This window comes from Eschscholzia californica, unplaced genomic scaffold (assembly GCF_041429995.1).
Source record: "Eschscholzia californica isolate CP2 unplaced genomic scaffold, dmEscCali1.0.p SCAF_3, whole genome shotgun sequence".
Taxonomy (NCBI): domain Eukaryota; kingdom Viridiplantae; phylum Streptophyta; class Magnoliopsida; order Ranunculales; family Papaveraceae; genus Eschscholzia; species Eschscholzia californica.
This window is the reverse complement of record NW_028238420.1, coordinates 43505270-43521612: the sequence shown is the minus strand read 5'-3', so window position 1 is coordinate 43521612 and position 16343 is coordinate 43505270. Positions and strand designations below refer to the sequence as shown.

The window sequence follows — 16343 nt, the reverse complement described above, 5'->3', positions numbered from 1 at the left end:
AGCAAGGACAGCCAGGATGAGATCTTAGTATTGGGCCTCTCACTAAGGACCTCACAAGAAAGTATGAAGAGAAGGAGAAGGAGAAGGAGAAGGAGAAGGAGAAGGAGAAGGAGAATGAGAAAGGAAGATAAAAACTAATTAAAGTATGGTAAATGATCAAACGGTCTAGTGATCAAATGTGGAGCTCCAAGCTAGAGGAGCAAATTGGTTGCATCTTGGAGGCCGAATCAATGGGATTTACTATTTAGCCCAATTATGTTTTGTAACATGAAAATAGAAAAGAACAAGTGGTCCTTAAACCAGATGTCATTTGTATCCTACATATATGTATAATGAGTCGTAGCCAAGGCAATCAATTAAGTTGATTACCTTCCCAAATCATCTCATTTCTTTTTATCCAAATATCATAGGATAGTTGTGTCTAAGTTGTGAGGGGTCTAAGCCACATGAATAGTTAGGTGTGCTCATCAGCGTCTGACGTGGAGATGTACGCACATTAGCATGTAGTACTCCTATTGTTTGAACCGAAGTTTGATATCAAACTTCTTTTCACAATAATAGATGGGATGATTCAGGTCAGATCCACTGTCGATCCAATTTTCTATACACTTTGGGCTCTGGACAATCCGAAGGAGGGGAACCGCCACGACTCCTCTCTTCTTGAGAATTCATACATCCCCTTTCAATGTATGAACAATTATTTTTTGAACACAGGTTTAAGTTTGACCTCACTGGGAAAATGGAGCAACTATACATTCATCTTTAATGGAAATATTTTGAATTGGAGCAATTGATTCTAATGAACTAAACGACAAATCGAAGAGACGAGATCCGACATTCAGGAAGAATCTAAAATATTTGAATGTTCACCATATATAAAATCTAAAGGTTCAATTCATTGAGTTTTAGAGAGTGAATATAACCAACCAAACTCGTAATTGTGGTACAGTGTAATTGCTCATGACTTTCTCGGTTACCATAGGTAGTGAATATCCGACAAGACTACACAAAATCTTTGTCTCTGCTATTTCAATTTATCTTCTAATTATCACATAATCGTGAATCTTACATATACGACACTTTCTTCAAGAAGGAAGCAAACAGAAAAAAAAGATTCTTTTTGGTCTTGATTTGAATAGTGTAAATTATTGTTGTCTAGGTTACACTAGTTGTTTAAGTTTTAGATAATAGATTCTTAATTCGAACTTTTTTAAGTCTAACTCAGAAATAGACCATAAATTAGCTCAGTAAGCTATTGAGTCCGACTATTTAGACCATTCCTACAAGTTAAATCAAAATTATACAAAAATCGAAAAAGAAAACCAATAAAGACAGCTTCAACATGTACCACTTCAGTTTGCCAAACAGTGGGATGTACTGAATCAACAAACCAACTACACCCTATATAAAAGAAAAAAAGAAAAAGAGCTGTCCAACACAGAAATGTGTTCTTTTAGGGCACGCAATAGTAACAAATGCTACATGTTCAGCAAACCAACATGAAAATTCATCCTTATCCTCTCTTCCTCTCTCTCTCTCTCTCTCTCTCTCTCTCTCTCTCGATAGACATTACACTTTTAACCAATAATTGGCAGGTGAAAAAACCCACTAGTTTTTGGACCACACTCAACACAATCTTTTGGATTTCTACATGAAATTCATCCAAAAGATATTCTAAGTTTCATTTAATTTGCCTTTGTTTATAACCCGCCTGAAGCTAACATTAATCTGTAGGCAAACATTAGTGCTAGAGAATAAGAAATTTTGGAAAGATTCTAGCAGAAATCCGGTGTGGCTTCCCATATTTTCAGCTTCTACTGATTCTTATCCACTGCCGCTCCAATCATGGTGAGTCACATTGGGTTTATAAGTAGAGCGATCCACAATGAACTAGGCTAACCAACTTCAAACCTTTTTTTTTTGTCCAGTTACTTTTGTCGTTGAGCAAAGGGCCTGTACACTTATGTTGGGTAGTAAAAGCCCACGGACCCCTACTAATAGGCCCGGATGGCTTCAAAGGAATAATGTCTCAAACTCTCCATCAATAAATACCAAGAGGTTTCCGTTGAGAGTCTTAACCAGTTGTCTTGATTGTTGGTAGTTCTATGTCGGTTCTGCTGCAGAATCATTACTAGAAGATGAAATATGAACCTGAATCAACGCAGAAACACATATAACAGCAAATCACAAGGTTTCCGAACCGAAGTAAACAAAAATTCTTTTAATTAACAATCAGTAAATAATTCAATTGAATTGTAAAATATACAATAAATGTGTACATATTTGTCTTTGATTCTTGTCGAAGATTCAGGAGTACTAGGTACAGTTGTTCAAATCAATATTTTTCGCTTCTCCTTCAATTTACTGGATTATAATGAGCAATTCTAATTGACTCTTTCCGCTTTCTCAACATTCTGCTTTTGCTGATCAAAACCTGCAACTCAGTGTCGAAGATGTGATTCCATGGAGGAAATAAACATCTACAGAATTTACATGACTGAGTAATAGAACATGAGGAATTGTAGCTGTTTCTAACACATATGTGTATACAGATCTACCATTACTCTCATTTCAAACTCATCGACCTCATATAGATAAACAACATTTCCAATTTATGTTAGTTACTAAAAATAAGGTAAGCCAGTTGAAGCAGATAAAGAGGCATTCCCAAGAGACAACATTATAGAACTGCAATGTCATTTGTCGACAGGTGAACCTAAGTATTCTTATTCTAGTAAGGAGATACACAAAATTCGCATTATCAGAATCTGCACGTTGGAAACTAGTGGGGGGAAAAAGAAAAGCAGAAAAATAGTAGTAGCAGCAGCATGGAACTTAAATGTCGGCAGAGCATTTAGGTTTTAAGCAGACAAATCTTAACAGCATATTTTCTGAAATTCATCTCCAGATTGATACTGAGATATCAGAGGAACAGGTACAACAAATAGATCATTAAGTTATGAAATTTAGTTTCCTTGCACTGAATTTTACTGAAACCCGTCATTCATGTTTTGGTCAACTTACCTAACACATCTGCACGACTTTCCTGTATTGAGCCATCCAAAGTTACTCCCTTTATTCACAATGCAACCAAGGTAACAGCTCCACCAAAAAAGTGATCTCGTAGGCAGCCAAATTAAAAAATGTAACTTCTGCTTCATATCACATACTGCACATGTTCATAACATTTGACTGAAATTCTTGTACTTAACTACATTATATCATTCTATATTTGTACATGCAAATACCAGTACCTTAATGACCTGAAGTGAATTTAGGATCTTCTTGTCAAGAGGGAAATCTGAAAGATCCTCTATAACCATAAAGCATCGGACAGTCTCAACCTAATTATCACTGCTTAAGTTGCACGAGAGTAGCAACGCAGGAGGGGATCTAGTCAAGTATAACGTATTACCGTTTAGACTTCAAAGTAACATAACAAATAACGGAAGGTTAAAAAAACCATTAGCATCCACCCGAAGTAATGCATCTAGATTTTTGTGCTTCCTTCAAAAAAGCACAATATAAAAGGACCAGAGTTAGCCTGAAAAAGAAGGAACAAAGGAACACCAGAGTAATGATACCAATAGCTCATAGAGCTTTTGCCCTTTCTCCTACAGCAAGAGAAAGGTGGCAGCCCCACCATCAACTTTGGACCTTTGGAAGTAAGGTGCAAGCCCCCAATTCTGGTCCTGGAAAATGCAGGGGGGAGCATCAATAGCATCCTCAAAATGAAAACCATAAAGCTGCCAATGTTTGGAAGTACTCAAATTAGAAGACGAGAAAAAATCATCACTCAATCTTATTAGCACTTCATCAATATAGATAAAGGCAAAAAGACTAAACATGCAAATGAAAAAATTGAATTCCACTAGTCTTGGATGTACAATTATTATCAGTTACAAGCCATTTTGCTTCTAGTTCATACAGGAAAAGGAAAAAAGCTGTATGTGAACTGTAACTAGCTTACTCTTCTAATCAAGTATAAATACAAGGAAGGGGGCTAGATACCCTCAAAATCCTGTTTTGAAAGAGGTATCCAACATAGATCTATTTAACACACAACCGATGCATAAGCAATGGATGCATGTAAAAAAAACACAATACTGGAATTTTGTATCTATCGATTAAATTGCACAATTGCTTAAAAAGTCTTACTGGACAAGAGATAAGAATACAAAGAAATGCTTAAGACAATTTACTACTGAAGAAGAGATAAACAATACCAACATAAACTTGAAATGCAAGACAGAATTGCTTTTTTGATAAGGTTTTTATGATACAAAAATTTCCATTAACAATTTAAACACATTACAATTCCATTTATACCACATTGAGACATAGAAAACTAACCAATTATAAGAAATGGTATGAAGAAAAAAACTCTCATGATAGGGAAGTTATCTTGTTAACTAATTGAAAGGTAGGTTTCAGCTGAAACCAAATTTCTTATCTCCATCAAATGTTCATCATTTGAAATATGGAGTTTAAGACGAAGGTTAGTCACTAGTTCTTCCTGTTCCCAACTTAAGGGCCCAGAAGCAAATAATTCCTCCATGATGTTATGATAGGCTTCGAGTTCTAACTTATGGACTTCTGCTGCACATGCCTCTTCTGAGGGAAAGAGACATTCTTTTTCATATTCCAAACAGCATACAGATTCAGCATCACTAACATAACCATCAGGTTTGTCACTAAGATTGGCTAAAGAACGGTAAGGCAACCTATAGGGACTGCTAGTACTACTACAACTACCAACTGAGCACTCACTACTGTCAGCAACATTAGGTTCTAAGATTGTCACAAGACCACACCCAAAATCTCCGTTTTGTTCTGCTATCTCAGTATTCAGTTCAGAAAATCCAGATCTTTCTATAAAGGAAGCATGCATGTATTTTTCACCCAGCACATTTTGTGGGGAAGTAACAGCATGTACCTTTTCCTGGAATGAGGAAGGATGATCTGCGACCAGTCTTTGAGGCCTACCATCTTTTTCAATTGCTTTCCGTTTTCGATCAGATCCAGTTGTTTCAACCTGAGGTGTGGCGTAAAATGACTCTCTTTTCAGGGGTCTTGAAGAAACCATATCTGGCTCGTGATCACCGACGTTCTCAACCGGCAAGCACTTACCTCTAACACGTCTTTTCACCTTTACAACTTTCGCCGGACCTTGAGAATTGGTCTTCTGGTAAACTCTGGAAGATGCTACTGTGCTAGTTTTTCCATCTTCGCAAATTCTAAATTCCTGTACGCACAAAGAAGCAAATAATTAGAGAATCCCAATTCGATAAATCTCCACAAGTTTCACTTTATTAAACTAATAAAAGATTCAAACTCGCAAATACAAGTAAAACAAAATAACTTACCTTTCCAACTACAACCCATCTATCATGCTGCCAAGATTGCCGAACCCTAAGGTAAGATTTGTGAACTCTTAATTCCTGAGAGGTTCCAAGTAGTTTAACCAAAAAATAGCCTCCATCACTAACCTTCACAACTGTCCCAATTTTCCAAGATATGTTGTCCAACACTTCTACAAGGTCACCGACAACCCAATCAATTGCATCTCTAATTGGAGGTGGGCAAGGCCTGATGTTCTTCCTAGGAACTCTTTCTGTAGTTGCAATGCCCGTACCACCAGGATACCATTCATATTTTACATCGTAAGTGTGCCCATTACCCGAAATAATCTCACCACAGCGCCAGGACCCCGAAGGCACCTCCTTTTTGCTCAGTACTTCAATTTTACCCCCTTTCCTGAATTTCATGGCTACAACTTCAAAGCAAATCAACTCCAAAAATCTGCATCAAACAACATAACAAAGCTTCCAATGAGAAAAACTTACATGGTTAATTACAAGAATCACTAAGGACTAACCACAAATTGATCAAGACGGAACTAATAAAAATCAAAACTTTCGCCACTTATCCAAGGAACAACCTCTTGACAGTGATACTTGATTACTTACACACGAATCTCACATGATACTGGAATGCAAATATAATGGCATGATCTCGTATTTAAAACCTTTTGTTACAAGAATCAAAACAAACAAGACAAAAAACTAGACAATAGCAACTTGTTCGGATCAAACTTTATGCTCAAGAAATTACAAAATTAACGATGCAATATTCAAAAAGCAAACCATTTTCCTAACCCTAAAAATCCAAAGACCTTCTCCACAATAAAATCGATCGTTACCGTAGCCTTTAATCATCAAAAAGAAAAAAAATACCAATGAAATCCCCAAAATTTCCATAAAAACACTAGAAATCAGAACAGATGTAAACTAATTAAGCAATTTAACATCAAAGCAACAAAGTTCAGTTATCATCATCCATGAAACAAGTAATGAAATTCAAAATTTTACAGAAACAGAAGCAGAAATTGAATCTCAACAACAAGAATAACATAGAAAAGTAAAACCTAACGTTAATCAAATAACATAGAGAGAGAAAGGTATCACTAACCTTGGTGAATCAATAATCTTCTGAGTTCGATCGTTCAATATTTCTCGTCTTTGATTTTGAGAACCGAATTTGATGAGAAATTGATAATCACATAAACAGATGGTTTTTTACTTTTTAGGTGTTTTTTTTTAATTATAGAGAGAGAAAATTAGGAAGAGGTTTAAGTTTTAGTTTTAGAGAGAGAGAGAGAGTAAGTGATTAAAGAATTCCGAATTTGACGTGATTTTGAAGTCCGGACTTGTTTCTTTTTTTTTTTTTGTTGAGGGGACTTGTTTCTTGATAAACAACGAATATACGTAATCTCTCAAAACTGCCCAACGAATAGCTTGATAAGGTGGATTTGTTATTCCTTCTTCAACTCTCTCTCTCTCTCTATCATGAGGCTTATGGTGTGTACCAATTTCATACACCATTTTCTCTTGTATTCTCTAAGGATTGTGATCACATGTTACTCAATTCTAATAGTTCCATGAATCATGATGGGTTAAGAACTCACTCGCCCGATAACATTTTTTTATGGACAATGCCGTTTGGTTTTGTTATTTAAATTTTCGTCTATTTGCCCGAATAAATTGCGCATTTATTTGAATCTCATCGACGTATCAAAGCGACCCTCTTTAGTTTGGTTAAAAAACAAATGAATTGGTTTGAATGGATTTCAATCAGTCAATTGGTTGGTGATGCACACTTTTAACATTTCTCGTTTGGTCGATCTTAGCTCTATTAACTTTAACCTTGAGCATATTTTGAGGGGTATTACTATGTAGTTCGAATCCGAAGCTAGAAAGCAAAAATTAACTTGATAACCACTGCAGAGTTATTTATCCACCTGTTGCAGCTAAATAATTCGTAATGTTAATACTTGTACTTCAAGTTGAGCTTAATTACGTTTACTAGTCAACATGTTCTCCCTAACATAAACCTAATTTGTCAATATCGAGTTAGGGTTGAATTATAAGGTAGGGTCAGGCTCATCTTTGATTAGTGGGTCAATATGTGAGGACAGGGCTACTGAAGATTAGTATTCTATAGAGTATGAAATCATCCCTCAAGCAGTTATTATAGTGGGGCCAAATGAGACCATTTTTATAGCACAAGTAAGTGGTGATTAATCTTTTTAATTCTCTTCAATAGGATTTTACTTTATCACTTATAATGTGAGTATTATCCATGTTAGTCACATTTTATTTGCGTGCTCTCAAGGACAGAGTCAAGATTTAAAGTTATTAAATTTGGATCAACAAATTGGACCACTTGTACAACTAATTGTTGACTTCTTTTTAGTTATTATCTTAATTATTTAATAAAAAAAGTAATTACAAAACTTTACATTAGAATTAGTAAGGTATATGTAAAATTTCGTGAGCATTTCATACATAAAGAATATAAGAAAAATTAACCTTAACAGTTTATAACGCACGTGATCATTGATAATTGGAGACAAAGAAATAATCAACACATAACTTGGATGACGCATTGGAACCTAACAAAAGAAGTAAAACTTGACTTAGCACAAAAAAATGGGTCAAAAAATAAGGTCCAGAAATAGGGACATAACTTGAGACGAAAAGTGCTAATATAATAAAACACACAGAAGAGCTCTTCCCTATATCATACCAGCATAATTTTACCCCTGACTGCAGCCAAGGATCGGGCTCCGCTCCTGCGTGCGTCGATAGTCTGGTCTGTGGGTGTGTGTTCATGATTAGTGAGCGTTGAGGTTTTTAGGGTGAATTTGTAGAGTCTTTGTCACGAACAAAACTTTGTAGTCGTATACGAATTTGTGTGTTGTAAACAGTGGCGGACCTAAGTGAGGCCTAGGGGGTCTATAGACCCCCTCAACTTAAGCGATAAAACAGGTAACATGTAATAAGATGAAAATAATAATAAAAAAATCATTGTAATCGAACAAGTAAATTTAGGTTACCCATTTTAGCACTAATCACAGTTGGCTCAACGGTTCTAGGGGTTTATTATTTTCGTAGATTCCTTACGGTCTTGGGTTCGAGTACACCTTCTTACATTTTTTATGTTAATTGTGTTAGAACTCAGAATGGGATAGATACATAGCTCGTGCATTTTTTTGATTAGTGACTACAACGGTCACTAGAAAGTCATTGATACCGTGATAAACACGATAACTGCCGAACTACTACTGGCCTAAAACTTGATGAAATAAATGGCCTAAAGCCCGACGAAATTAAATGGCCTAAAGCCTGTTCTAGGGGTTTATTATTTTCGTAGATTCCTTACGGTCTTGGGTTCGAGTCCACCTTCTTACATTTTTTATGGTAATTGTGTTAGAACTCGGATGGGGATAGATACATAGTCCGTGCATAAAAAGGGTTAGAGTTTCAACTTAGTTATGAGATGACTTGGAGGTCACTCGTTCAATCCCCTCCACCTATATTTGTGTTGATTTTTTTTTTGATTAGTGACGAAAGTCATTGATACTGTGATAAACGATAACTGTCGAACTACTACTGGCCTAAAGCTTGATGAAATAAATGGCCTAAAGCCCGATGAAATTAAATGGCCTAAAGCCCGCAAAACTACTTTATTTATACCAAGTTCAATATTCTTGGATTTGCATTTCCATGTGATAGAACCTGGGACCTACGCATTACGGAGTAGATGCACTAACCAACTGGACTACCAGTTGTTGCATTTGTGTTGAAATTAGGTTTTAAGGTTTCTTAAAAAAATTAGGGAACTACTAATTTTTAGACCCCCTCGAAGTCAATTCTGGATACGCCACTGGTTGTAAAGTAGATTAATATGAATAACGATTTAAGTTTGCTGGGACGAAATCTTTCAGATGAACTTCTAAAGCCTTAGCTAGGGCCTAACTGTACGAAAGCTGAGATAATATCGATAAGGGTCCGTGGGTATATAGACCAAAATAATATTCAAAAAAGGTTTATGATCCAATCTTCTCAAAACATGGATATTTAGTCCTTTTACATTATGGACATAATAACCCATTCTTTATGAGAGAACTACCGTCCATGTCCCTCCTACAAAAATCACAGGATTTTTAATTTTCCAGGGTGAATTTGGAACGTTTCTAATGTGGGCGTGATTTAGGGGATTTAAAGCAACTAACGTATAAATCCGAAATTGATTTTTCTCTATCTTCTAACCGTTTTGGAAAGCAAATCTATTTCCAAATCAATTCAAAACAAAAATCGTAACCAAATCAATTTTTCTCTCTCTTTACAGATTTGGAAACCAAATCAGTTTTCTCTCTCCTACTATGTAAATTTTTTTCGATTCAAATCAATTTTCTCTCACTTAACTTTCGGATTTGGAAATAGTATATTTTCTAGGATCAATTTAGCGTGATTTGGGGGTTAACATACAAAACATATATATCACTTTCTCTCACTTAACTTGCAGTTTCGGAAATAGTATATTTTTCTGGGAACATTAAAGCAACATATGTTTTCGTTTTTACTCATACATAAATACACAAAGAATACAAATTATGAAACAAATACGTAAATTATGTATTATTTATGACGAGGAAACCATCATTTGTCAAGTATACAACATAATTTATCAAATGTATGTGGGTCTTGTTCAATAAATCACACATAATTTCTTTTACATTACACATAATTTCTTTTACATTACACATCCTTTATATTCTGTTACAAAACAAAAGTACAAAATCTTCTTTGGTTCAAAAATAGTGCCCATCCATGTACTCTCCATTAGTTTCGTTGACTCACTTTGATTTGATGATTCTCTTTGAAATTTCATCTGGTATATCAAATCTACACACGTAAATACACATACATTAAAGAAGAAAAAAAAATCATATATTGTATTATAAACTACATGTACAGTTTCGTAAATTATATATAATGTTTGTCAAATTTTGACAACATTTGAAGGTTTTGAGTAGTTTGGTAAACTTATCAAGGCTACTGTTTTGGATCAAAAGTACACGTAATGGTAAATAAATAATACACAATTTATGTGCACTTATACGTAAATTATATACATAATGGTAAGAACATGAAGATATACGTAAATTATATATACTTTATTGCAAAGTACACGAGATTTGATAGTAAAGCGAAGTATTTCTACTAATGAAATGAGTACTGTTTTGGTTTAAAGCACGGGTAATGTTATATAAATTACCCATAATTTACTATAAATTGTGGTAATTTACGGTAAAGTACATGTACTGTAAATTCTGTTATGAGTAACCGTATGAAAGAACAAATGTTCCATAAATCCGTACCGATTGAAAACCAGATCTGAAGAAAAAAATGAGAATATCATTAAGCTTAAACTACAAATCTAAAGATATCTGCTATGATGATTGATTGCAATAATGTCAAACTCGAGTTGAAGGATTAAACATCAAGATCAAAAACATAAATGAAATTTTAAGAGAGAGAAAGAAAATAAACATCAAACATTCGATTGATGATTGATAATCTGATCTCACGAAATATCACAAACAACAGAAGATTAAACATAGATCTAAAGAAATATGATATTATCACTGGATGCAAACATAACATACTAACTTTGAAGTAATAATTGAATAAGGAATAAACATAAAGATCTTAAATAGTTATGAAGATTTTAGGGTTTTAGTTATGAATCATTGAATAAGGAATAAACATAAAGATCTTAAACAGTTATGAAAATTTTAGAGAGAGAAAATAAACATCATACATTCGAAGTTAATGAATTAGTAAACAGATCTTATAGATATGTATCATAAATCTGATACGTTTTATAATAGAGCGAAATAATTAGGGTTTTAATTATAAGAAGAAAGATTAGATATTAACAATGGTGTTTATAAAGATTTCGAAAGTATTAAACCTGATAAATGATGAATTTGGACAACAATATAATGTAGAAGAAGAAGATTTTCTGAGTTTAATGGAGGTTTGTCAACTAAATCGGTTTTAGAGAGATCAAATAAAGAGTTTCCGTTACTGAAAATAATGAAGATATCCTTACTTTGAATAGAAACATGATTGGAGAGAAATATGGGAGATAATAATGAAGATATCCTTACTTTGAATAGAAACATGATTGGAGAGAAATATGAGAGATAAATATGAAAAAAGATATGCATAGATTTCAAAGATAAATCAGTTATAAATATATAGAAATGTTAGATTAGGGATTATGAAATAATATTTATTCTAGAGATTTGTGTTTTCTCTCTAGATGAGACCAAATGGACTAGATATCCATTTATATTATTTTTTTGGTTTTAAAACCCTTTATAGGATTAGAGAGGATTATATCTACTATTAGAACCCGTTTTTTGGACTATAAGCCCAAAAATTGTATCGATAACTGACTTAATACATTACATTATCATTGAAGTTTTTCTTTTCCTCTCCTTTTAAGATCTCCAAATGAAGACTCTTCCTTTCTTTTAAGTTGCTCTTTCATTGGCTCAAATCTATCTGCAAATGTGGAACCACTTCTTTCACATGTTGTTTGGATGGGTAGGTTTCTCCAATTTTCATTCTTAACAAAGATTCATTAGTTTTTTTTTAGCAATTACAAAATAATTGCAAATTAGTAATAATATAACTTTGAACTTAATATTTTGCATTTACTTTTGTAGCATTTATTAGTGTTTAAACTTATTAAGTGAAAACAAAATGTAAATTTATTAATGGACACTTAATAATGCAAAATTTCTTTAAGAACCCCTTTGGTTTTCTTCTAATAATAGTTACAAAAATAAATAAAAATAGTAAGTATAAAGTTGGAGTTCATCAATTTACATTAACTTTGTAAGAGCTATAGCGGACATACCAAAGAAAATCTTGTATTTAGTCTAAACTTACGCGAAAATGTAGTGAAACATTTGTTCATAGGTTTTAGAGACAGAAAATATGATATTTTTTGGCTGAATAAACCAACAAAGAGGTGATAGGGAAGAAATCTATTAATATGGACCGGGCCCGCAGGCGTCACAAAGTTGATCCACTCGGTTGGCAACAATATCAATACTAAGTTAGTTATTAGACATTGATGCATCATAAAGAGATAAACCAAGGTACATCAAGATTCATGCATTAAATAAGAGCTATAACAGTCTGATTTAAGACATTTGGGTTGTTAAAGGCCATTTATCAACTATTGAAGACAATCTTAAGAGGCCTAAAGTCCATTTAATCTATCTTTACTTTATTTTTACCCAAGTTCAATAAATCTTAGATTTTTTACTTTTATTAGATCAAAGACCTCCGAGTTATGGAGTGGGCGTCCAACCACTGCACCAAAAGGTGGTGGAGTATTGTCACTCCTAAACGTGAGACATTAGCCAGCACTTTGAAAATCAACAACCACTGCACCAAAAGGTGGTGGAGGATAACTCTTTTGTCAGCAACAAAGGAAAGGATTCTAAAGTTTGATCGAAAACCCTAAAGAGTGAGGAGGCAGAAGAGAGTAGTGATAAGAGTGAAAAATATGAACAAGAATCCTATTTTGGAGAAAAAAACTCAAATTTTTGAGATTTGTAGGTGTTTTGAGCAAACAAAATAATATCAATTTTTTTTGTTTACATAAAAATTTGTATCCAAAACAAAAAATATTTCTTTCCTCGAAACACTAGCAAAAGTCACTCGAAATTTTGTATAGACAGTTTTCATTCTTTTGAAAAGGGTGACATATTAAGAGCTCAAAACGATGTTAAATGTTGGTAGATGATTTGGGGAAATAAGAAAAGTATCTGAAGTGCAAAGACTTTCCTCAAAATTGGTCAACTTTAGTTCACTCATTTTTTTTTTCTATTAGAGTTTTAGGGGGAAACCATTTTGAGTGAAGTATTTTGTTTTCTTTTCTATTCTCCACAACTCTACCACCATTTTTTATCCACTATGACAAACCATCATTGTCGATGACCTTCAATATTTTTTTTTTATAATCTTTCTTCTCTTCATTCCAACACCTTCAACCACCATTGTTTTTCTCTCTTGTTTCCTCTTCTCCTCTCTCTTACTATCTAGCCGTTTTGCGATTAAAAATCGCTGAAAAACGACACTGATTTGGGAGAACACTAAATTAACTCTTAACCGGACCTGGTTTGAAAAAATTACCAAACCAGATCAGTTTTTCGGCGAAGGGGATCCTCCCTTTCGTCGGATTAAATAAAGAGAGAGAGAGGAAAGGGAGAAGTAGAGATAAGAGGGAGGAGTAGAGAGAAGAAAGATAGTAGTGTTATTTGAAGGAAGAAGAAGAGGAAAATGATAAAAATGGTAAGGGTCGGAGTTAAAGGTAGTGACCAGAGTTGGTGCTGGTAGCCAAAATTAGTGATGAGAGATGTGGAGGAAGAAGATGACTTAAAAATTTCATTAAAATTCATGTATTCCGTTTAAAAATTTTTACTCCAAATAATTTTTTTGATTTCCCAAATCACCCACCTAAATATTTTGACCAGAACTAGAGAACCTATGAAAATGGGTGAAGCCATGCGGATCACTAACCGCTGCTTTTAAACTGTTTCACCCTTCTCATAATGAAACGACGTGGCGCGAAACGGCCCACTCGTATTGTCCGTACTAACATACGCTTTCCACCTATGGCGTACATTAGCTCTTCATCTTCTTCCTTTTCCTCTTTTCCGACTTGAACTGCCAACCAGTAGTACCACCGGCGAACATCCATGGAGGACTCTATCCTTCCTAAGACATCCAACAGCTCACGTTAGCATAAATCACACCATATCTTCTCTCTCTAGGTTTTAATGCTTCAATGTGGAGTTTCACTTTCTCTCTCTAATAAAACTGCTCGTTATCTCTTTCTCTCTCATCGTTACTTCTCTCCTTCTTCATTAACAGCAACAATGTCGAATACCCATTCTTCTTCTTCTTCTTCTTCTTCTTCTTCTTCTTCTTCTTCTTCGATAACCCGGCTCTTGAACACGCTCGAATTGGTACCAACCATCTTTACCCGGTTTTTATCATCGACCCTTACTATCTCAAGCCCGATCCCACCGCTTTTTCTCCCGGGTCAACTCGGTCCGGTCTGAATCGGATTCAGTTCATGCTAGAAAGCCTAGTTGATCTTGATTCTAGTCTTCAAAAGCTTGGGTCTCGTTTACTGGTTTTCAATGGGGATCCATTGGAAGTTTTGGCTCGGCTGTTTAAAGAGGTGAGTTCAGTTTTTTGAGAAATTCCCTATTTTATCTGGTTTTAAATGTGTCAGCCAGACGGATACATTAGCCCATAGCATGAAACAGGCCGTGTCCTCGCGTTCCCAAACAAGGTCCCGATAAGGCCATAACGACGATACAAATGTCCGGACCGTTATTGGGCGAGCATGGCAGCCCAACCCAATTTTTTGAAGTTCACTGTTGGGGTATGGGGTCTTATAAAAACCGAGGTAATTTCTAGAAATGTCAAAATAATATTGAAAATGAGTAGAAACGCACAAAACATTTGAAAATTATTATTCAGGTCAAAAAGTGTGCAAATACTAAAATACCTTTTTTTGTCATTTTGTGTAACTAAATTCTTTTATTTTTCTTTAAACTTTAAATCGATATAACTTTTGTTTGAGATGTCGGGTTTCTATAAAAATTATACATTTAGAAATGATTTTTCATTAGCTTTCTAACAAGATCCACTTTCAATACTTTTTTTCTAAAAAAAAACCCAGAAAAAAACGGCGTTTTTTTGGCCTTTACGTTTTTCTGCAAACTTGTTTGCAACAATATGTTATGCAAACGTGTTTGCAGCAATCTGTTATGCAAACGTGTTTGCAGCAATCTGTTATGCAAACGTGTTTGCAGCAATCTGTTATGCAAACGTGTTTGCAGCAATCTGTTATGCAAACGTGTTTGCAGCAATCTGTTATGCAAACGTGTTTGCAGCAATCTGTTATGCAAACGTGTTTGCAGCAATCTGTTATGCAAACGTGCAAATGTGTTTGCAACAATCTGTTATGCAAACGTGTTTGCAACAATCTGTTATGCAAACGTGTTTGCAACAATCTGTTATGCAAACGTGTTTGCAACAATCTGTTATGCAAACATGTGTTTGCATAATGTAAACTGCAAACGGTGTTTGCATAATGTAAACTGCAAACGTGTGTCTGCATTCATCTGTATGCATTGCATTTCTACAGCAATTTTCAACGTCCATCTGTATCAATCCCCGTACCTCTCCCATGTTAAGCGAGTGCTCTACCATCTGAGCTCATCCCTTCTTGATGAATGTTTTAAGCTACATACATTTATACAGGAGAGAGAGGCAGAGAGAGAGAGAGAGAGGATGGGGACAAAGTGATTTTGTTACAAGATTTTTTTCACATGAAAGAATGCTCAACTCTAAAAACAATAGCAAAAAAAAAGTAAATTAAAGGAAAAAACATGAATGAACATATTTGTATGCACTCATAAGCTTACTCTAATTCCCCCACAAAAATGAAAGAAAATAACATCTCCGCAGTGGAGTCATCTAGTAAGGATTTCCCCTTACGTAGAAAACCCTCATCAAGAAGAAGTAAAAGGAGAAAACTGAAAAAAAAAAAAAACTAAATTTAACCATCTAAATGATATACTACCTCTGCTCACTTCACAATGTTTATACGAATGATTCCGTAGTCCTAGATGAACGGAACAATCTTTCGCTTGAAACAACTCAGGGGAGTCGGGCAAGAAGATCAGTTTTCAAATGAATCTTCTTCGAAATACTCTAGTTGTTGCTTAGTAAGAACGCATTAGAAGACCAACGCCAATTCCGGTCCCAACACATATACCCAAACCAATTCCAACGCCAACTCTAACACCAAAATTGAACCACGAGAGTTGTCCATCTTCATCGTAGTAACTATCTTGTGAGTTATAGAAATCATTTGAAAGTTTCCCCTATAAT

At 34.6% G+C, this 16343-nt stretch overlaps 1 protein-coding gene across 13 annotated transcripts; it reads right to left on the bottom strand.

Moving 5' to 3' along the window:
- Positions 1 to 1429: 1429 nt before the first annotated feature.
- LOC147550593 (uncharacterized) lies at positions 1430 to 6925 on the bottom strand. Of its 13 annotated transcripts, XR_015238124.1 has the most exons (8): positions 6472 to 6925; positions 5367 to 5802; positions 4937 to 5245; positions 3585 to 3692; positions 3255 to 3393; positions 3025 to 3169; positions 2280 to 2434; positions 1430 to 2151 (listed from the first exon to the last, which is right to left on the bottom strand). XR_015238124.1 is itself a non-coding variant. In XM_086670642.1 (4 exons), the coding sequence occupies exons 2-4, from the start codon at positions 5766 to 5768 to the stop codon at positions 3615 to 3617; spliced, it is 843 nt and encodes a 280-aa protein (XP_086526768.1). In that variant the 5' UTR covers positions 5769 to 5802; positions 6472 to 6925; the 3' UTR covers positions 2203 to 3614. The 13 variants fall into 13 exon arrangements, 3 of the variants coding, with proteins under 3 accessions (XP_086526768.1, XP_086526769.1, XP_086526766.1); XR_015238117.1 differs by having other exon boundaries at positions 3255 to 3746; XR_015238121.1 differs by having other exon boundaries at positions 3255 to 3692.
- Positions 6926 to 16343: the final 9418 nt, after the last annotated feature.